At 42.3% G+C, this 23744-nt stretch overlaps 1 protein-coding gene across 16 annotated transcripts in view; it reads left to right on the plus strand.

The window, feature by feature from the left end:
- The window catches only part of DTNB (dystrobrevin beta), a 181057-nt gene that overhangs the window by 146938 nt on the left and 10375 nt on the right, over positions 1 to 23744 (plus strand). The window contains exon 16 of one of the 16 annotated variants that reach the window (XM_039887654.1): positions 1713 to 1880. The exons of the other annotated variants lie outside the window; for them this stretch is intronic. Within the exon in view, the coding sequence (XP_039743588.1) occupies positions 1713 to 1865 (153 nt within the window). The 3' untranslated portion in view covers positions 1866 to 1880. Of the gene's footprint in view, positions 1 to 1712; positions 1881 to 23744 lie in introns of those variants that run through there. 16 annotated transcript variants of the gene reach the window in all.

The following is a 23744-nucleotide window of genomic DNA, read 5'->3' on the forward strand; positions in this document are numbered from 1 at the left end:
CAATTTCAGCGTGTCAGGATTGCCCCATCCCTCTTCCATCATCTTAATTTCCATTTTAACACAGTGCCAGCACTAAAAACACATTTTTTTAATGGCTTAATAACTCTCCTAGGGCTGTTCGCCTTACCTAGTGAATGGGAGAAAAACGTTCTGCATCACAGGGAAACCTAGCTAGGAAGGGAGATGGCTTCCCAAATGCAAAATTCTAATCCCTTCTAATTGGAGCCATGGATGCCAGATGCAAAAGCTAAAAGACCCTGACTTCTTAGGCTACACTAGCTCCTGCCCAGGGCCCTCTCTGCCTGAGCTCTTGGGAGTTTAGGTTTGGCTAGGCATCTAGCAGCTGGCTTCGATTATGAAGAACATCTTCCTCTGCTGAGTTGGAGTCTCTTCAAGAGATTTCTTGGTGTCCATCTAATTTCTCCCTTGCAGAAACATAATTATTTTCTCCAAATTTTTACTTACTCCCTCCCTTTTGTAATTCCTTGGCTTCACTGAAATCATTCTTGCCATTGCCTGAAGATGTGCAGACTGAGAAGCTCTCATCCTTTCCTAAGACTTCTTCCACACATGTTCAGTAAAGAGTGCCTGGATGGATGGATCCAATTTAAATAGAACCGTTGCAACAGCTTTTAGATGTGCATACTTGGGGCAAAGAGCGAGGCTTCCTGGCCACAGTTACCCATGACGAGCACAGAAAGGAAGCGAAGACACCCATAAAAAGACAGTGTAGCTGAGGAGCAGTGGACTGAGGAGAGAGAAACTTAGTAGCATCTATCTGGTCCTCACTGTGCTCCTTCCTACAGTGCCTCGTGGTGCATTCTGATAGCTGATAATTGGCAAATGTCTACTCCACACACTATCTCTATAAGGTTCTAAAAGACTGAGACCATCTCATGTTTCCAGGGCTTTATGCATAAGAAGTACTCAGCGAATCTGTGTTAAATTAATGAGAATTCTTTTTTAAAGGCTTCTCAGGGCCCTGAAACAGGTTCCAGTTTACTGGGGGGAAAACCAAAGCAGCCCAAAAGCAAGTGGAGGGGAGGAGACTGAATAAGAGATGAATCTGTGGTCATGTGGATTGCTAGCCGGGGAAGTTCTTAGGGCCGTCATTCTCAAACTAGCAAGCACCAGAATCAGCTGAAAGGCTCACTAAACACATTGCCCTGCCGTACCCCATGAGTTTTGATCCAGTTGCTCTGGGGTGGGGTCCAAAATTTATGTCTCTGACAGGTTTTCAGGTACTACTGCTGCTGCTGTTGGTCTGTATTCCACACTTTGAGGACCACTACCTGGATAAATGTACCTAAACACCTGTGAAGATTGCGCATGATGAAATAGAATGATTATTGGGCTTTTGAGTCATGGTTGAGCTGCCTTTTTTAATTTACCCTAAATAGTTATGTGTTGGGCAAGTCAGGCTCTCTAAGCCTTTTCGAAGCATAAATTAGAAAGTTGGACTAGATGGTTTCTAAGGGACTTTCCTTGCAGTTCTAGAAGTTAGCATTTAATGAACTGGATGGGGCAGAGGCCTGCCGTTTGCTCTGTCCAGCCGATAACGCTCTTACGGTGGCTAGGGCTTTGATCTCTCACCCCGTGGGCCTGGCCTAGTTTGCCCTATTCCTCTGTCATTTCTTCCAGATGTTTGTGGTGACGGGCATTAACCTCTCTCCTTTTCCCCTCTGCCTTCTTTTTGCCTTCACTGCCTCTAGGAGGAAGAACAAAAGCAGGCAGTAAGTGAACTTCAGACTTATGCATCGGACTCTCGCTCCTTTTGCATGTGTTCCTTTTCTCATATAAGTGGTTTATACTTTTCTCCTGTCCTCCCTGCACGAGATCCGCTCTGCAGAATTGATCATGTGTAAACCTCACAGCAGTGCTCTCCGTGGTGTTGTAAAATGGCCTAAAAGTCCACGTCATGTTTTCCTAGTCGAGCATGTTCTTATTTGAAACCAGAGCCTGTCAAATTTGTTTTCAACGTACATCTCTTGTATTTATTTGTATATGCATGATTAGCCAGGCTGCGATTGCGTTTCCCGGCCCTTGCCTTCTCTGCTGCTTTGTGTCTAGAGTGACTTTAATCGCCTGAAACAATTTTCGAAGTGGTGGGTGTAGATACTATGGTCTAAATACTATGTCATGAGTGAAAATGAGTAGTTTTGATAACTTCAGGTGTCCTTTAGTCTTGAACAGGCTTCTGGATGCTGCGGCTCCAGGAGCCTTATTAACAGAGTTACCAGTGAAAAGTAAGTGCTTGATTTTGCTGTAAGTGATTTCCTGTTCTGAGACTACTCCAGAGGGAGCTCTGGTTTTCCTGAGTTGCATGACTGTTGCATGGTATTTAGGGAAGGTCTGTGTTTGTTTTTATTTATCCCGATAGCCACTAACCCTCGCAAGAAAATCAACTGAGGGCCTAGCCACAATAGTAACACCATATGTTTATATAACATAGTAAGGTTTTCAAAGCATACATCTTTTACACAAGCTAAAGCTGATTTTTAATTTGCCTCAGGGCTTTTTTTTTTTAAAGAAGTATGAAATGTTTAATTTTAAAAGTTTACTCATTTCTTTTTCAAAAAACAAATTTATCCATGTTTTAGATTAAGAATAGGAATGTAAACATTATGTTTATTATTGGTTCCAGTTAGGAGAGCAGTGAAATCATAGAGGGAAGGAAGAGGTAGGTGGTGAATGGAGGAGTCAAGGAAGGAGTGAGGGAGAAGTGGACTATCAGAGAGAGGGCAGGAAGATAGAGCGTGGTGTGGTGTAGGAGAGGGAGACAATCCAGAAATCTCAATGGCTTTAACGTAACAAAAGTTTGTTTTGTTTTTCCCATTCACACATAGTTTATTGCTTTTCTTATGGCACTTCCATAGCAATAGATACTGACATGGGCAAAGCAGGAGAAGACGAGGATGGAAAGTCACACCCAGCCATTAAATGCTTCTACCAGGAAGTGACATGTGTGTCACTGTTCTGCTGTATTTCATTGGCCAAAGCAAGTCACGTGACCACACATAACCTCTAGTTTGCTTAGAAGCAGAGAAGAGGATGCTCGTGATTCATAGGCGTACACGTAGGAGGATTTGTCCTTCTGCTCCCTTCCGCCCCTTCCCTGACAGGCTCATCCCCGTGCGGTTGACGGTACTCTTCCTGCCGATCCAGAGCATCACATCACCTGTGGTTGCTGGCCACCAGCGTACCCCTCCTTCTCCTCACCCCTCTATACCGCAGAGATGTACTTCATAGCTAAAGCCACTTGCGGGGAGCTTGCTTCAGCAGTCCGCCCAGACTAGCATCTCCTGATCCCTCTCAGAATGTGCCCACTCAGGGGTGAAGCACGCAATCAGGAATACCCTACCCTGCACCTTACCTGAGCACTCTCTTTCAGAAGGGGGCAGACATTACAGATGTTTATTTTAGCGGTAGCATTAGAACCTCCACTAGACATTTCATTTTTAAAAAGTTTTACGGGTTACTGTGTAATCCAAGAACCAGAAATTACCACTGCTGGTGTATTATTTCTCAGGTCATCTTAAAGCTGACCTTGAGCCAAAATGGGATTGACTACGATGTTTATGTCAGTGACCTTTGATTCTGTGTGAGATCAGTATCCCTCGAAATTGGCAAAATGAGGAGCTAGACCCAGACTGCCGAAACCTGCCACTAACAAGCCCCCTGTGTGTATGCCTCGGGGTCCTCAGGCCAGGTCCTGAGTTCAGGGTCTAGTCTTCACAGTCTCAGAGGACTGTCCATAGCATGAATTGGTACAAACTGTTTTTTCCCCTCATCTTTCCCCACTATAGTACGAGGTAAGACATTCTGCTCTGTGAATAGAGGTAGAAATATCATCCATCCACCTTATAGGTTTAATCTAGACCTACCTAAGGCTCATTTCTGAGGCTCATATTTGAACTGAATGGCTTTACATAGTTTAACAACATTTTTAATATATACAGCTGAAGAGACTATAAAGCTTTAGAACTAGCACTTCTGTTTCAATCTATACTATTACCGAGTGAGACACCAAAAGGTACTTATGACAGAGCTAAGTTGTAATCCTTTCCTCCTCCCAGATTCTGGCTGGTATAGTTTAATTTCTCCCCTATCAAAATGTATTACCCTATTTGGATAATAAAATAATTGTAAAAGACTTTTAGAATGAAGAATTTACTAGACAAGTTTCCCAAAGCTAGCTCCACAAATCTAGTATAGAGAACTTTGCATATAGCCTGCCTTCTTGCTTCTTTCTCCATTAGGGGTCATTTTGGCTTTGGGGGAATTTGAGAGAAACGGGTAATAACTGCACTTTGAAAGCGTTGGTTCCGTGGTTCTACCTTCAGCCTCTGCCCCTTTTCCAGTGCTATGCGAGGCATTAGTGCCTTAGCTGATAATTCTTCTGTCTTTCCTCCTTCCCTCCCTCCCTCCTTCCCTTCTCTTTCCTGAGATGCAAGGGTTATAATTAAGGGCAGAACTGCCTGGCTGTTTCAGATAAGACTTCACTGAGTGACTGTTCAACCCACGATATCTCCTATAGTTTGACAGGCTCAGGAATTCGATTGTATCAGTTGAGTCTTGGTTAATCAGGCCCATGATAATCATCAGTCTATAATTAAAGGGCTTTGTCTGCTTTTTTCACTACTGTGTCCCCAGCCACTAGCCCATGCCTGCCACACAACAGGTACTGTACTCAGTAAATAGTTGCTGAATGAAAACCAGTATTAACCAGATCTACAACATTTTGACTTAAAAACAGTGTGAATTCATGCATTTATTAATCGTAAGGGACATAAGTGGTTCGAGTACCTGCAGCGGTGATTTTTGCTCAAGGTACTCTCATATAATAGGTAGATTCATTCGGGAGATTAAAAGATGGTTCAGAAATGTTCTTTATAAAAACGAAGCAGAAAAACAAAATTCAGTGTTACCAAATGAATAGGAACACTACGCTAATGTAGCCATGTTGTTATTAACTCTCATTTCTGTCTAAAGAACAGATACTGATCATGTGGAATAAAATCATCCTCTCCTTTTTTTTTTTTTTAACACAGATAATCTATAAAATCCAGGGTATCTACAGTTATTTGTATCATTTAAAAATATTTCGAGCATTTCTCAGTAAAATCCAGTGCCCACAGCCACTGTGGATATGGGATTTACCAGCACGTTACGAAGGGGCACGCTGTCGAGGACCCTGCTGACAATGGTGTTCACTGCCATTGATGCACTTGAGCTGTGAGCCACTCTACTCTAAGTCAGACAATATCCCAGTCCTAGTCTGGAGGGATTTCAGATATATAAATTCGTCCTAGGGACATCTTGGGGTTTCATTTTCCCTGGTGACTCAGTGTACCATCAGATTTAACTGCTGGATTGCTAGCATCAAATAAACTATCCAAGGCAAAGGGTTCAATTTATTCATGAAGGATATGTTTCCTTGAACATTTCTCTGATCCCTCCTATTAGAAGATATCACCTTTTATATACAGATTAATATCAGGCTTAAACAATGTAACTTTAGACAGTGGAATACAAGGATAGGGGGTGCCCACGGGGTGACCTTGACCCAGATTAGTACATAGTAGGGTAGTGGTTCAGAGGGCTATGTGGGTGGTACTGTGAAAATTATGTAGTTAAAGGAATCTTGGGTATTTCGCTCAGAGAACATTGCCACATTTGGGACCTCTTTTGTTACTTCAGTCAGTTGCGATATCAGATGGGTTTGTGCCCTTTCTGATTTCCAGAACCAGACAGATAACTCACTACATCTATACCAGAGAGCGTGGTATGAGCTGGCCCTAGAGAACCCCCATCTCTGACCACACCCCACCAACTATGCCTACAGGAAGGGCACTCAGTATTTAGTTAGCCATGGTGGATCCATGAGTATTAACTTTGCAAGTTTAAGAGAAAGTACTTAAAAAAAAAAAACAAAAAAACAAAAAAACCCTACACAACAACAAATAAAAACCTCCTCTTTATCCACAGAAGACATTATCGGTGAACCCCTTGATGTGCTCCTGGGTCATTTCTCCTCTTGGTTCACTTAACCTTTGGACACAGTCTCACTGAGAAGTGATTCACATGCCTGTGAAATCTTCTGGACTCTCTGGTTCCCCAGTACTCTGAAATGGAAGCCTGTGTCTACTTCCTGAAAGGCAAAAGATTGCCATTTATTTATTCAGCACTGTCTTACTACCCATGTTTAAGGCAGTGAGCCTGGCCTTTTGGAGGCTAAAAAGAGAAATTCCACACAAATCCCACCCTCAAATAGTTTGAAAGTTATTTTGTGATTGGCACAATGCCCTAAATACAGAAACACAAGCCAGGTCAGTGATATCCCGAGCCTTAGGCACCACTACTGCCCTTCTAAGTTTGTAAGCTCCACTGACCCTTTGGTAAACAAGGGTCAGTGTGCTATATTACATGGCTGTGCCACAAACCTTCAGCCTGGGTCCCAGGCCCAGTCTGCGTGCACAGACTCTGCCCGTTGGTGCATAGATGGCCTCGTGCAAGTCTGCGCTGTGCTCACTCATCAGTCTCAGCTTCTGCACTCATTATAGGGACCTGGCAGCTTGTCGGATTTTAGTTTTAGTTTTTTCCCCAAAAGAGGAAATGTCATTACAGCATTGAAAATAGATATTCGTATTTCACTCCTCCAAAGGTCATTGGATACCTATAAGGAGTTTACAGTCTGAAGGTACAGGGGGAAGTAGCTTTGGGTCTTTGCAGCACCCCCAATACTCTTCATCGCTCTTATCAATGACAAGTGAGAGATTTGCTTACCTGCTTTTTTATTTCCCTCCTGTACTGTATTTCTGTCTCCTCCTCTCCTGACCAGAATGCATACTACATATGAAAACTCTCTGCCAGGGTCTCCAGGAAAAGTCTACACACCAAGCTGGAGAAATGCACCTTGCACTGGAGGAATATCGAATTCCTAGGACCACAGTGTCTCTCCCCAGAACGCTGCAGTCTGAGTCTCAGCAGAGCATCAGCAGAACAGAATGAGTGAAAGGTGACTTCTAGGTTTGAGCCTGAGAAGCGGGGGACATGATGGGTGCCATGGACTGAAAACGTGAGACTGGGGAGATGATCTGGGTTAGGAAGGGAACTTTGGTTTGATTTCGAACCTGCTGAATTACAAAGAAGAGGCAAGCAGGCGCAGCCTTTTGTCTGGACTACTAGATGCTTGGGGACACGCCAACTGGAATTTCAGTGGGAAAACAGGGCTAGCATTGTAGATTTAGAAACCTTCAACATAAAAGTAGGGTTGAAACCATAAACATGAGCCTTAGGGAAAAACCCATAGTAGACGAAAAGAAGAAAGAATAGTAGCTGTGGTGTAGAGTTGTGAGTTCTCATGAAATCCCAGAAAGTTTCAAGGAAGAGAAAGTTAATAAGACAATAAGACAGTAATGCCCTTGGCTTTGACAATAAGGAAGTTATCGGCAATTGTAGAAAGGAAAATTTCAGTATAGTAGAGTGCAGAGAGCTCTGAAAAACAGACTTTGTCTTGTCCAACCTCTTGACCCACCCCCACCCCCGACCCCATTGAATAAACTCTCCTTGGTGAAGGAATGAGTTAAGTCTTCAGTCTGCCTTTTAGATTATCTGACCCATAGAACCTTGTTGACAAAACAAGGTTCATTTCTTTTCTATCCAAAAATATACATAACCTTTACAAACCTCAGTTTCCTCATCTATAAACTTCCTATGTCACAATTCTTTGATCCTTTTGTCAACTGATACCAATCGCTATATTGGGGAAAGGCTGGGTCTATGGAAATTCATCTTGGTTCATTTACCTGGTATGTCATTTTGAGACTTTGAAACCGCCTGGCCCCCACTTCATTGTCTGGGCTTTCCTTCCGTAACCAACTCCTTCCCCAGGGTTTATTCATGCCAGGCATCACTTCCCTCTTTTGCAGACAAAAGAAAACATCCAAAGAAAAGAGCATCCACTGCTTGCATGAAGCCCTCTTTTTTGGCTTATCTTTGGATTCTTGGCCACGCCTCCCACTGGAGGACAGACATTCCTAATGCCTCTTTCTGTTAGACCTCATCCCAGCATCTTCTCTCAGCATGAGATTGGATCTGTGACCCTTCATTTTTGAGAACATCTACAGGCATTTCCTCAAATCCTGCTGCCGTACCAACATCAAGAATTTTATGGCTGACCTCAAGCTGGTTCTGATGTTCCATATTAGGCTAAAGTAGGAAGCTTCCTGGCCTAGAGTCTGTAACTAAAATGAACATGTGCTTAGTTTCAGCTCATAGAAGAATATTATAAAGGGTACGATAGACTCTTTAACACTGTTCTCCATTTGCTGCTAATCATACTTTGGTAAATAGAATTACTCTCATTACTCTCATTTGAAGCTGTAGTATAGATGTCCCGATGCTTTAAAAAAGGGGAGGGGGGATGAGGGGCATGTTTTATAAAGTTAGAAGTAATGTAGAGAGACAGTTTACTGCAGCTAAAGTGGTAATCTAAATAAGAATCTTTATCATAAATCCCTCAGTGCTTTTATTGTTATGTATTCGTGCTATTTATTCATTGTTTCACATTTCAAATTTCAACTCCTATATTTAATCAGCTCAGACCTGAGGAAACCAAGAGAGAATCTAGGAGACTCTCAGGCCTTTAGGGGACCCCAGGACATCTCCCAAATGTGCAGAAGATTATCAGAATTTATTCTGGGGCTCCTGGAAGGTTCTAACCTGATCTAAGGCTACTGGTGGCCTGTGCTTCCTTCTACAGCAGCTCACCACCTGGGAAAAGGAGCTCTGGGAAGGCCACCCTCTATAGGACCTCATGACTCTGAGTCACCCTCAGCCAGGTTCCTCATCCTCAGCAGTAGGGACCTATGGGGCCAGATAACTCTTGAGATGGGAGTGGGAGGAGGCTTTTCTGTTCATTGCAAGATGTTTAAGCAGCATCCTTGACCTCTACCTACTAAATTCCAGTGGCAGCCCCTCCCACCCCACCTCCCTGAGCCCAGAGACAGCAGGGATACCAGTCTGTGATACTAGTCTGAGCCCCAGGAATTCTCAGAATCCCTTACTCTGAGTTTTATATATGGAATGGATGGTAAAAGATCTCTAGTCACCTTCCCCCACCAATCACTCCCCTGTCCCTGTCTCCTCTGTGAATGTCATTGCCATCGCTCCCTATACACACGCTCTCTTTTAGTCTCCGCTCTTCTACTCAGCTGTTAAGTCCAGTCAATTTTTTCTCCAAAAGTTTGCTTCTCTCCTCTCAGTTCCTATCACCGTCCTTCATTCCGGCCGCCATGCCCTGTCACCTGGTCTCCTGGAAAAGCCTCCTACTACGTCTCCTTGTCTCCTGCTTGCCAGTCCCTCCTTCAACTTCACATTGTCCCACATTCCTAAAGACAGATCTCACTGACCACATCACTCCCTCCTCAGAAAACTTCACTAGCTCCCTCTGCCACTGCCTGGAGCAGGTCAGCAAGCTTTTGCTAGAAGTGTTAGATAGTAAATATTTTAGGCTTTATAAGCCAAAGCACAGGTATTATGTAAGTGCTTATATAACCACTTAAAATATAACCATTTCAAGATGTAAAAACCATTCTTAGCTTGTGGACTATAAAAAAACAAAAACAAAAAAAAACAGGTGGTGAGCTAGATTTGGCCGTGGGCTGTAGTTTCCCCATCTATGGCCTAGTAAATGAACTTGATGACTTCATTTACGATTCTGAGTGATGGTAGCCCACACTTCTTTTTCCCACCATGTAGCTTCCGTGCTCCCCACGCCACTTCTTATCCCCCACACACAGCCTCCTCTCTCAGGCCCGGTGCCTTCGTTCATGCTTCCTCACCCGGACTGCCCTTCCTGAGCCTCTTCTGCCTATTGAAGTGATACCCCTCAAGATCCTCTGAGGTGCCACCTCTTCTGTGAAACCCAGTTCCAGAAGGTCAGAGCTAAACCCTCTTGCGTCTCTGCGTCTTTTCCTTTGTAGGCACAGATTTCATCCTCTGTATGCTGGTTGCATGCATGTCCAACTGCTTCAGGAGCTGTGAGCCTGCCGGGTGGAGACATTGCCCCTTCACAGGCCCCCAGCACCCTGCAAAGTACAATAATGGCAGGTAGTACTCTGTTGAGATGGTGTTGGAAGCATTGTATATTTATCCTTACCTGTGAAGACATTATTTATCCTTCCCTGTGAAGACGTTATTATCTCCATTTTACATACAAAGAATCAGAGATACAGAGAGATTAAGTAAGTTGCCCAAGATCACACAGCTAGTAAATGGCAGAACTGGAAGCCAAACAAGGTCATTGAATTGCAGAGCCTGGACTGTGACCACGGTAGAGTATGTAACAGGGACTCAGCAAAGAGTGGCGCTACCGAAGAAGGCTGCCATACCTCACCATGCAAGTTTGGCCTACCTGCGAGCGGCATTTAAATTTGGCTCACTGGATTTTGAAATATCACTGATTGGTTCTGGCTCCCTGCCTGATGGTGGATTTAGCTGTCCGAATAAGAAACTCCCTGTCCTGGGAGCCTGTCCTCTTTTCGTTTCTAATATGCAGTCGGAGTGTTTGGTATTTGTTTTATAGGGATTTTGCCCCTCAGTAAGGTCCCCGATCATTTTGCTGAGAATTGGCTTTGAAATCCTGCAACGAGACCTAATGGGATCGCCTTTTCAAAGAGAGCTGGGCATATTAGGAGAAACAAACAGAAAGAGGGTCATTCTGGTGTTGGAATTTATGAGCCTCCCTATCTAAAAGTTTAAATTTCAACTTTCCTTTAATCTTTGGGTTTATGGTGAGTTTTTAATAGGTTGTTCTTTATCTTCAGAACTTGATATGCCTCCCTCTTCCACTAAGAAAGATAACTAGACAGCTTGTCCCCACCCCTTTAAGCCTTGGGGTACACCTAAATCATGAGGAGTATGAATCATGCCCTACCCGTTAGCAACACTGTGATCACAAAACATCCAGCAGCCCTACAATAGCTGTTTCCTGTCTAGAGCCACTTACCCCACAAGCAACCACAGCGAGTGACAGGTTATGTGTGTGAGCACTGAGTTTCCGGAAGTGATGTGGGAACAAACAGGTGTCAGCCCTCCTTGCAAGGACCTCATGGCAGACTTTTTGGTGGCCCTGTCCTTCTGACAGACACATGGTAGATGTGTATTAGCAGTGATAACAAGAGAGACATAAAACTCTTCGGCCCTTTTCTCTGCGGTTTAGAAGCCAGGTTTATCTATAAAAGCTACACCACACTTACGTTTGTAGGTAGGCACCTTTGCTAAGACGAGAAGGTCCCCAGGCATGTTCTTTACCTATTTCTAATTCACCCCAGCGGGAACCACAACCTGCTGCTTTGCTCACTGCCGTGTGATCGTCTCATTACCTCTACCCCTATTCGCCATTGTCTGTTCGCTTCCGTCCCTGGTCCCCACTCCCAGCCATCTTAACAGGTATCATGTTAGGCAATTATTTTTACATCTTGCAGCAAGCCAGACAGTACAGCATCAGATTATCCTCTCCTTTTACTTTTCTGTTTAATGAGACAGCTGCTTTTCCTAGCAGAGCCACCACCAGTACCAGCTCAAAATAGTATGTGGGGTTTGGGGGTTTTTGTGTTTTGGTTTTTGACTTTTTCTTGAAGAAAAAAAAAAATCATGCAAAATCCATTCCTTATACATCCCAGTTCTTTATACATTCGTGGTTTCCTTGTCTGAATTTCAGACTTGTAGCTCCTTTCTCCCAGTGTTTTTGGGTTTTTGTTTTTCAGAGAGGGCCTCTGAAAATCCACGGCAAAGAGACCAGTTTGTTTAATTTAAATATACTGCAGCAAAATGAAGGTAATTGTCCACACAGGCCATCTGCTACCTGGCAGGTATCCATGAGTCAGAGAGACAGAAATGGAGACTAAAGTGTCTCCTTCTGTTACCGCGTTAACAGCTTAGCTCAGAGCTTTAGTTGGGGTGTGTGTAGAGGGGGCGTTTCCAGCTATCAATGCTCCATAGAGGGCACTAACTCTCGAAATCAGGCTTTTGGCTACAAGCTTCTTTGGGTTTGATTAACTGACTATAATGTGCACCAAGGAGATAAAGAAAAAAAAAAATTCATACCTGTTCTGTGAAGAAAAAGAAAGGAAGGCAGTATCGTTTATGGAGCCCCTACTGCGTGTCAGGCACCATGCTGGGGATGCCTCAACATGGCCCAGGACAGTGCATATTATTTTCCTGTTAACAACAGAGCCTTTCTGCCTTGTGGCCGCTCTCTCTGCCACAGCATGTGAGTCTCTATCTCTGCTCAGTTGCCAGCTGTGGGGAAAGATCACAGTGTCCTCAGGTCACCTTCTCTGGCGTTCTCTGTACCTGTTTTGGCTCCAGTGTTAGATTTGTGTTCTAGACAAGAAACCAAGTCATAATCTTATTTCTCACATTTCTCGGTCTTACTGGAAATTGACTGTCCCATCGAAATTATTGGAAATTAACTGTCCTATTGAAAATCACGGTGAGCTTCAATAGTGAGAAGTCTTGACTGATCCGTGTTCCTCTGGCTCAGAATCGTGCTATGATCTCAATGTGCCTTGGTTTCTCCCAGCAGTTTGAGGCAGTTAGAAGACCCAGCCACCAGTCTGAGACTTTCTACTCATTTATTTGTGACCTCTGTAGACCTCAGTCTCCTCAAATATAAAATGAATGCTGGACTAAAACAGGCAATTTTCCTGGGGTCATAAACCCTCTGAAGTTACAAGCACAGTTTCTGAGTGATTTTCTTGGACCGTGATACATAGCTTTCTCAGGTTCTCAGAGCTTTTGCTGATTCAGAAGGGAAGAGCCAGCAGACTGGAGAGCTTCTCAAATTATAAAATTTCTCGAGCTCTATAGTTCCAGCAGAATTGTTTCCAACTACAAGGGACCTCTGTGTTCAGAGAGCCTGAGTTACAGGGCGTTTACTGTGTTTAGTTATTGGTTAAACACGTGACTGGCCTGTGCTGTGTTCAGGCCTTTGTTGTAGGTTGTATTACAACAAGCCCAACTGTCTTTGCATCAGGAAACCTTAAAACACCGAGGAGCATGTTGCAAAGCTTCCCTGCTTCCCCAGGCTAACTGCCCCTCTCCTGACAGCTGAAACCCAGAGGCATGGGATGGCTTTGTACCCTCAGGTGTCGGCTCGCTTCCATCCCTGGAGACACCAGACTAGCTCCTTCACCTTGGCCGACTTCTGTGTGATTCTCAGCTTCCCCATAATCTCAGGGTCCTGATTGTGATGCTCCCCCCCACCTCCTCCCGTACCACTCATTCTAGATTGGTTTGCATTGAGCCTAGCGCTTAGCAGTCTCCATGGGGAGGGGCTGCCTCTCTGAACATAAAACCCGTCTGTGCTTTTGAGAAGGTACATTTGCACAACCCAGGGTTCCAGCTTGAGTTTTAGTGTGTCGGTCTGGCCCAGACCTGTCAAGAGGGCAGAGAATGAACAAACCCACCTGGGTTCCTAGGCGATTGTCAGCATGCTCAGAATGTTGCTCAGTGCTGCGGGCACGGTCTCGAACTGTATGTGCTTCATGCAGTCCAGTTTGGACATTGAAGGAGGCAGTGCAGTTCAGTGGGAGGGGCACGGCTTAGACGTCAGGGGACCCGGATCATTAGGAGGACCTTATTCCAGACTCTGTCTTTCTTGAGCTAGCCCCATCTTCTCTATCTCTGCACAAGCTTCATTGGCAGCGTCTCTGGTGTCCACTCATGGGAAAGGTAAGTTAGATGTAGACCCTGAGATGGCTGCTGAGACCCTCAGAGCGGCTCCTTCACTGATGGTATGGTTATGACTGCAGCAAAGCCACGATTCCTTGGTGCTCCTGAGATGTCACTTGGCGAAAGTCATAGAATCATAGCATTTTATATCTGAAAAATACTTCAGAAATCATCTAGTTGATGCTGCTCAGTTTATAAATGAGAAGACTGAGCCTCAGAAAAATTTTAAATGCATGTGCTGCAGTCAAAAGAAAAGCCCAGGTCCCCCGACTTCTAAGCCTCGCCCCTCCCACTGCGCCGTGCTCCCTCCTGCGGTGCTCTCCCTAGGATGGTAGTGAGAGCCGGGTTCTGTCTCAGAGCCCACAGCTCCCCCTCTTTTGAGTCACTGAATTCACAACAGAGAATTGTCTCCAGGTCCTGTAATTATCGACAAAGTAGAGGTAGAGACTTTTAGCATCAGAACAAACTAATATGCTCAGGGACTTAGGCACAAACGCAGATCAGAAAAGTTTTTCTTGATTATATAGCCCTGCCTCCCTCCCCTCATCCACGGTCCTCTTTCCTGGGGCGTTTGGCCTCTCATGAGAGCCTCTGAGTCTGGCTTCTTATATCTCAAAATTCTCTCTTCCTCTCCCTCTCAATCAGATATCCTTCAGATGGGACTGATCTAATACTGTATAAAGAAAAGAAAAAAAATAACCAGCTTTAGCATATGAGTTACCTGTTGCTGCATAACAACTATACCCTAGGGGCTTAGAAGAACAAATATTAATTACCGCACAGCTTCTCTGGGCCAGGAATCCAGGCACTGTTTAGCCAGGTCCTCAAAAGCTGAGTGTCAGGGTCTCTCGCAAGACTTGTCACCTCAAGGCTCAAGTTGCATGGTTGTTGGCAGAATTTCTCGTGGATCATTGGACCAAAGGCCTCTCTTCAGTGCTGCCTCGTGGCTGGAGGCCTCAGTTCCTTGCCACGTGGGCCTTTCCACAGGGCAGCTCACAAAGTAACAGCTGGCTTCATCAGAGTGAGCAAGCAGGAGAGAGCAAGAGAGCATGCTGGCAGGACAGAAGTCACAGTCTTTTTTAACCTTATCTCAGGCATGACATCCTGTTTGCCCGATTCATTAGAAGCAGTCACTACACCCAGCCCACATTCAACGGGAGGAGACTACACAAGAGTGTGACTACAGGGCAGTAGGGTCACTGGAGGCCATCTCAGAGGTCAGCCCACTACATTTAGTTCTCTAGTTAAAGTGTTTCACATACAGCTTTATTGATGACTGATGGAGTTAGTACTCCCTAGAGATTATTTGCCCGCTCTGGCTGCACTTCTCACTTTCGATTACAGAAGGAAAAGGATCAGAGACTTGATACACCTCGTTGTCATTTAACAAATATTTATTAAGCATCTACATGTGCTAAGTGCAAAGGAAAGGAAGATAAAATTTGAGAGGCGAGATTAATGCTGTACAGGGTCCTGTGGGAGCATCTCGGGAAGACCTAATCTGATCCTAGAGGAGGTGACAATGAAGCAGACATCTAGAGCACCAGTAAGAGCTAGTCAGACGTCACGGAGGGAAGCAGCGCTCCTGGCAGAGAGAACAGCAGGGAGAGGCCTGAGGGCAAGAGAATGCAGTCCTTCAATAGACCGGAAGAACTGTTGGCAGTCCTTTGGCTTTTTCTGTCTAAACCACCCGGTAGCAGAGTCAGTTGACATCCCTTGCACCAAGACCGACCTGTCTGTAGGCCTTCCCAAACCCTCACTCCTAGGCCTGTCTAAAGTGTGTGCCTATCAATTGGCTGTGACTTGGGCCTCTGCCAGGACCTTTGGCATTTACTGACCTACCGGGATGCCAAAATGTTATATGCTCTGCTGGAACCAGAATTCACGCAGGGCTCCCGACAGCTCCCTCCTGGCATCGTTTTATTTCAGCATGATCCTAAAACCAGGGGCTGGAGTATGACACCCGTGGGGACAGTGACGCCTTCCCAGTGGTCTTAGCGCTTCTCTTTCTACTGCTCTGTAAAAGACAGTGTTTGGCGTCTGGCTTTTATCTTCCTCAGAAAGCACGTCCTGAGCAACAGTCCCAGGAAGGGGTCCTGATTATTTTCAAGCTAATGGTGGGCAGTAGGTCTCATTTCCTGGTCCTAGAGTTGTAGCCACATGTGGTTGGTTGTCCACCTCTGTCCATTTCTCTTGCCTCACCCCCCATCATCATCTTCTTATTAAAATATTTGCAAAGGTCCAGTTTTATGTTCTTAAAAAACAACCTGTTTGTTCATCTTGGGTCTTGCCATCCTTGACGTTCAATGCTCAGGCAGTGCTACCTGGCCCACGTCTCACTGGGGGAGATTTATGGAGTACTTGCTATGTGACTAATGTCGAATTGGCCCTCCGGGATGACAGATAATTGTCATGCAGTAAAGTGAGTTTGATTTTCACAGGCACATACTTACATAGGGAAAAAAAAATTTTTTTTCTTAACTGGGCATAGTTTCCCTCTTGAGTGCTCATTGTCTGAGCTGGATGGACACTTACTCTGGGCACTTCCAGGCAAACTCTGAAGCCAGTCCCTTCAGAGGTTCTGATCGCTCTTCCTGCATCCAAGATTGGTACTGTGCTTTGGGGACTTATTCTGGGTGCTGTGGCATCAGTGGAGGAGTGTCCACAGCTCCAGGAGGGGTGATCTGCGCTGAGGCCATCATGTCCTTTGCTTGTGGGCAGGCCTGATTCTTGCAGGTAGCATTCCCTGCTCCGCGGCTGAGGCATCTGGATTCATAGGCTCCCCCAGCATCCCAGGTCCTCACGTGATGATCTCATTGAGGTTCTGACTCCTCCGTAATTGAGAAACAACTTGAGGCTCTTTGTCTTTCATGATATCAGCCTATAGGAAAACCAGCAGCTGCTGGCATGCATGGGCTCCTTCCTTGAGGCTGCCCAGGCAACCCAGGCAACGACCTTTATTCTGATCCCCTCAGCGTCCACCACTTAGGTGACCTCCTGCAGCCCGAACCGTGCTGGCTCACAGGATTCCCGTGCAAAGCCAGGCCTCTGCACAGGACTGACTTACCTGCCTTTTCTACAGGTTCTCTCACCTCTCTCCCAGCGTCCTCATCTAATTTGGATTGGGGCCGAAACATCTAGATCTGGCTGTTGATAAGCACTTTCGAAATGAGAATGAATTTTATGCTTTATTATTTCTCCCTCTCCCATAAAAATGGCCAAAAAGCAGGGGGCGATGGTAATTATAGGATAAGCAGTGGAGGTAGTTCCCCAAAATACGAGTAATATGTGATAATGTTATCTAGCCAAAACAGGATTCCCGATGTGTTTATACACTAGTTGAGAAGAAAAGATATATACCCTGAAAAAATGAATCGTAATAAATGTTTTATAACCACCGACAAAAATAGAATATTTTACAAGATAGAACAGGTTTAATTGTCAATAGAAAATTATTATAAAAGTTAAGCAGTAGTAAAAATAGCCAGAAAAGATTTCATAGTATTCCACGATTTGACTAAGCCATGTTTTTTTAGCATTTTATTTTATTTTATTATTAATTTCAAGTATATAGTACATTAGTTAGACATCTCTACAGTTTATGAAACTATCTCCGATTACTCTTTCTCTCCTCTGACTCTCCACCTGGCCATTACATTAATGCTGACTGCATTTCCTGTGCCATGCTCTCCATCCCCGTGACCATCTATCAGCTACTAATTTGTATTTCTTTAACCCTTCACCCCATTCTCCCAGCCCCGCAAACCTCTCCTCTCTGGCTCTCACCAGATTGTCCTCTATATTTGTAAGTCTGTTTTTGATTAGTTTGTTCTTTTTGTTCCTTAGATTCTGTGTGTAAGTGAAATCATATGGTATTTATCTTTCTCTGTCTGACTTATTTCACTCAGCATAATAACCTCTAGGTCCATCCATGTCATTGCAAATGGTAGGATTTCATTTTTTATGGAGTAATATTCCATTGTATATATGAACCATAACTTCTTTATCTAATCATCTGTCGATGGGCATTTAGTTTCCTTCTGTATCTTGGCTTTTGTGAATAGTATGGCCATGAACATAGAGGTGCATAGATCTTTACGAATTATTTTGGTTTCCTTTGGGTCAATACCCGGAAGTGCAATTGCTGGGTCAAAAGATAGATCTATGTTAATTTTTTGAGAACCTTCAGACTGTTTTCCATAGCGGTGGTACCAGTTTGCAATTCCACCAACAGTATGAGAGTTCCCCTTTCTCCACATCCTCGCCAACACTTGTTTTTTGATTTCTTGATCAAATAAATCATGTCCATGCTCAGAATCAAATAAAACCACATAAAGGTAAGAGTATAAGGAATGGCGATTGGTGCTGCCAATTTAAAAAAATGCAAATCATTTTACTACCTGGAAGTGACATGGAAAACCGTTTGATTCTGACAGGTGTGAGGTGATATCTTATTGTGGTTTTAATTTTCATTTCTCTGATAATTAGTGACCTTGAGCATCTTTTCATATGTCTATTGGCCATCTGTATTTCCTCTTTGGAGAAATATCTGTTCAGGTCTTCTGCCCATTTTTAAATTGGATTGTTTGTGTTTTGTCGTTGAGTTGTATGAATTCTTTACATATTTTGGGTATTGACCCTTTATCAAATTTATCATAAGCGAGTATCTTCTCCCATTCAGTAGATTGTCTTTTCATTTTGTCGATGGGTTCCTTTACTGTGCAAAAACTTTTTAGTTTGATGTAGTCCCATTTGCTTACTCTTTCTTTTGTTTCCCTTGCCCGAGGAGATATATCTGAAAAGAAATTACTAGTATCGATATCAGAGAGTTTACTGCCAATGTTTTGTTCTAGAAGTTTTATATTTAAGTCTTACATTTAAGTCTTTAATCCATTTTGAGTCTGTTCTTGTATATGGTGTAAGAAGGTGGTCCAGTTTCATTTTTCTGCGTGTATCTGTCCAATTTTCCCGACATCATTTATTGAAGAGACTGTCTTTACCCCATTGTTAATTCTTGTGTCCTTTGTCATATATTAAATGAGCGTATAGACATGGATTTATTTCTGGGCTCTCTATTCTGTTCCATCGATCAATGTATCTCTTTTTGTGCTAGTACCATCCTGTTCACCATGCTATATTACAAAGTACTATAGCTTTGTAATATAGTTTGATATCAGGTAGTGTGATACCTCCAACTTTGTTCTTCTTTCTCCAGATTGCTGTGGCTATTCAGGATCTTTTATGGTTACATATAAATTTTAGGATTATTTGTTCTAGTTCTCTGAAAAATGCCATTGATATTTTGATAAGGATTGCATTGAATCTATAGATTGCTTTGGGTAGTATGGCCATTTTAATGATGTTGATTCTTCCTTCTCATGAGCACGGTGTATGCTTCCGTTAATTTGTACCTTCTTTAATTTCTTTTTTCAATGACTTATAGTTTTCTGAGAACAGGTCTTTTACCTCTTTGGTTAATTTGATTCCTAGGTATTTTATTTTTTTTGATGCAATCGTAAATGGTATTGTTTTCTTAATTTCTCTTTCCGAAAATTCATCATTGGTATATAATGGATAAACCACATTTTGTTAATCCATTTACCAGTCAGTGGACTTTTGGGTTATTTCCACTTTTGACCTATTAAACTATTACTAATAAACATCTGTGTGCAAGTATTGGGTGGATATGTTTTCATTTCTCTTGGGCACATACTCAGGAGTAAAATTGCTAGATCATATGGTAAGTTTATGTTTAACATCTTAAGAAACTACCAAACTGTTTTCCAAAGTGGTTGTACCATTTTACAGTCCCATCAGCAATGTATAAAGGTTTCAGCTTTCCCACATCCTTGTTAGTCTTTTTGACTGTAGCTATTTCAGTTGGTAAGTGGTATCTCATTGTGATTTCAGTTTTCATTTTCCTAATAACTACTCATATTGAGTATTTTTCATGTGGATTATTAGCCCATTTGTACATCTTCTTTTGTGAAATGTACATTCAATCTTTGTTTTATAATTGGGTTGTTTGTCTTATAATCCAGTTTTAAGAGTTCTCTATATGTTCTGGACACAAGGTCTTTTTTTTTTTTTTTTTTTTTTAGTTTTTGTGTTTTATTTCAGCTTTGTGTAATTGACATATAAAGCTATAAGATACTTAAAGTGTACATTGTGGTGATTTGATATACATATGCATAATGAAAGGATTCCTCCATCTAGCTGATTAATAAATTCATCACCTCACAAATATATCCTTTGTGTGTGTGTATAAGAACATATAAGTTCTAGTCTCAGCAAATTTCAACTATATAATATAGTGTTATCAACTACAGTCACCATGTTATACATTAGATCTTAGACCTTATTTATCTTCTGGATGAAAGTTTGTACCCTTTTACCAACCTCTCCCTAATTCCCTCTCCCCCAGCCCCTTTTTCTATGAGTTTGACTTCTTTTAGAGTCCACGTACAAATGATACCATATAGTATTTTTCTTTTTATGTCTGGTGTATTTCACTTAACATAATGTACTCAAGGTCCATCTATGTTATCACAAACAGCAAGATTTCCTTATTGCTCGTGGCTAAATAATATTCCATCGTACACATACACCACATCTTTATCCATTCATCCATTGATATACACTTAAGTTGTTTCTGTATTTCAGCTATTGTGTGTAATGCTGCGACAAACTTGGGAGTACAGATATCTGTTCAAGATCCTGTTTTCATTTTCTTTGCATTATCTACCCAGAAGTGAGGTTGCTGGATTATGTGGTAGTTTCATTTTTAATTTTTTAAGGAACCTTCATAATGTTTTCCACAGTGGCTGCACCGATTTGCATTCCTACCGATAGTGCACAAGGGTTCCCTCTTCTCCACATCCTTGCCAACACTTGTTGGCTCTTGTCTTTTTGATGATAAGCATCCTAACAAGTGTAAGGTGATATCTCATTGTGGTTTTGATTTGTATTTCCTCGACAATTCATGATGTTGAACACCTTTTCATATATCTGTTGGCCATTTGTATGTCTTCTTTTGAAAAATGTCTGTTCGCTTCCTCTACCCAGTTTTTAATCTCATCGTTTGTTATTTTGGTATTGAGTTGCATGAGTTCTTTATTTATTTTGCGTATTAACTCCTTATCACATATATGACATGCAAATATTTTCACTCATTTGGTAGGTTGCCTTTTCATTTGTTGATAGTTTCTTTTGCTGTGCAGAGCGTTTTCGTTTGATGGAGTCCCACTTGTTTATTTTTGCTTTTGTTACCTTTGCTTTTGGTGTCAAATCCAAAAAACAATCTTTGCAAAGACCCACAAGTTGCTTATCAGATATAATTTGCAAATATTTCTCCCAGTCTATGGCTTATCTTTATTTTTCTTAGTGGTATCTTTTTTATAATAGTTTTACTGAGATATACTTTGCATACCATACCGTTCACCCTTTTAAAGTGTACAATTCAGTGGTTTTAAATTTATTCAGAGTTGTGCAGCCATCACCACAATCAATTTCAGAACATTTTATCACCCAAAAAGAACCCTACACTTGTTAGCACACAGTTCTTATTCCTCCCAAGTCTCCCAGCCCCAGACAACCACTAATCTACTTTCTGTCTCTATAGATTTGCCTATTCTGTACATTTCATATGAATGTAATCAAATAATATATGGTTTTGTAACTGGCTTCTTTTACTTAGCATATTTTCAAGATTTGTCCACGTTGTAGATGCATCGGTACTTCATTCCTTTTTATCGCTGACTCATATTTCATTGTAAGAATATACCATGTTTTATTTCAATCATTCATCAGTTGATGGGTATTTTGATCATTTCCACTTTTTGGCTATTGTATATAACGCCGCTATGAACACTTGTGTACAAATTTTTGTGAAGGCATAAGTTTTCATTTCTCTCGGGTATATACACATAGGAGTAGAATTTCTGGGTCATATGGTACTCAGTGTTTAACCTTTTGAGGAACTGCCAGACTGTTTTCCAAAGCAGCTGTACCATTTTAGATTCCTATCAGCAGATTACAAGGGTTCTAATTTCTCCACATCCTTGTCAACACTTGTTATCATTTGTCTTTTTTATTATAGTCATCCTAATGAGTGTGAAATGGTATCTCATTGTGGTTTTAATTTGCTTCTCCCTGATGGCTAATGATGTTGAGCATCTTTTCATATGTTTATTGGACACTTGTATATCTTTGGAGAATATCTACTCAGATCTTTTGCCCACTTTTAAATTAGGTTACTTGTTCTCTTATTATTGAGCGTAGAGTTCTTTATATAATCTAGATACAAATCCCTTATCGCAGTGGTCCCAACCCTTTTGGCACCAGGGACCGGTGCTCCTATGAGAATCTAATGCCTGATGATCTGAGGTGGAGCTGAGGCGGTGATGCTAGCGCTGGGGAGTGGCTACAAATACAGGTGAAGCTTTGCTGGCTCGACCCACTGCTCACCTCCTGCTTTGCAGCCATGTTCCTAACAGGCCACAGACCAGTACCGGTCTGCAGCCCGTGGGTTAGGGTCCCCTGCCTTATCAGATATATGGTTTGTAAAATTTTCTTTCATTCTGTGACTTGTCCTTTACTTTATTAAAGGTGTCCTTGGAAAAAAGTTTTTAATTTTGATGAAGTTCTATTTATCTATTTTTTCTTTTGTAGCTGTGCTTTTTGTCATATCTAAAAAGTCATTGCCTAATCTTTTTTTTCTAAGAGTTTTATAGTTTTCTTATGCTTAACATGATCCATTTTTGAGTTAGTTTTTCTGTATAATGTGAGATAAGGGTCTAAATTCATATTATTTGAATCACAGAAAGACCTCAAAAAAGTATGCTAAGTGATGAAAGCAAATTGCAAAATGATATGTGTGGTATGATACTATTCATGCAGAATTTAAAAGCATGAAATATCATATATTATTCATAGTTTCATATGTATACATAGGTTCAGTATTTCACAGCAGAATCTTTGATAATGTAATCTCTGAAGGGATAATGCGAGGGAACTGAATTGGTGGCAAAAGGGTCTTCAGATTTATCTAATCAGGGTGTGTAGCTCAAGGGTAGAGCATTTGACTACAGATTTATCTGCATTGTTTTGAGGCTGAAATAAATTTGATACAGTATTAACATTATCAATTTGACTGGTATATTACATTATACTTTTTTACTTTCTGTATTTTTTTTTAATATCTCAAGTTAAAACATATCCAAACACACATACATCAAAGTAGGGACAATGGAGAACAATCTGCAGACCGTTTCTGTTTAGTCCAGCGCCCACACTGGTTGCAGCATCGAGGTGAGGCTTTGTGCATAAAGCCTGGTAGCCTGTTCGGGCAGATTCTACTTGTATGTGGGTTTTCTGAGCTAGATCCAAAAAAAGATAATGATCTTCATTTGCACTCATTTGCACACTCTGGCGTATATGTTCCCAGCTTTGCTTCCACAGAAAATTCCAGTCTATCTTCCATGCTTTGAGAGGCAGCAGAGCCTAAATCTCAGTGAGCTCCCTTTAGCTAGAGTTTTAAACTTTATCCCATTGCTCCAAGATTTCTCCAAAACTGCACCAGAGCTTTCATAAGTGAAGTTTAGTTCCAATAAACGTGTGTCCATTCCTACCTAGTCCCCACAAGATGGCCCACGAAAGAGCTCGCTGTGTGTGTTTGACACGTGCAGTGTGACAGGCCAGATGACTCAGTTCCCAGGAAGCAGCCTACCTGCCTCTGAGCTCCTGACACACAAACTCAGGCACATGTTCTGTGTGCTCTGGGAACTGCAGAAGGGCAGAGTATGCATCATTGCCCTCGAAGTGGGAGGGTTAGCCCAGCATCTCCCACCGACGAGCTGTATAGCGTGACACAAAGCTCTTACTCATTCATCCTTGTTTTTCTCCTATAAAATAGATACCAAAATATATATCCTTTCTACTCACAAGGTATCGTGAGGATCAAATGAGATAATGTCCATGACTGTGTTTGCAAAGAAAAATGAAAG

This window comes from Pteropus medius, unplaced genomic scaffold, assembly GCF_902729225.1.
Source record: "Pteropus medius unplaced genomic scaffold, Ma_sr-lr_union100, whole genome shotgun sequence".
Taxonomy (NCBI): Eukaryota; Metazoa; Chordata; class Mammalia; order Chiroptera; family Pteropodidae; genus Pteropus; species Pteropus medius.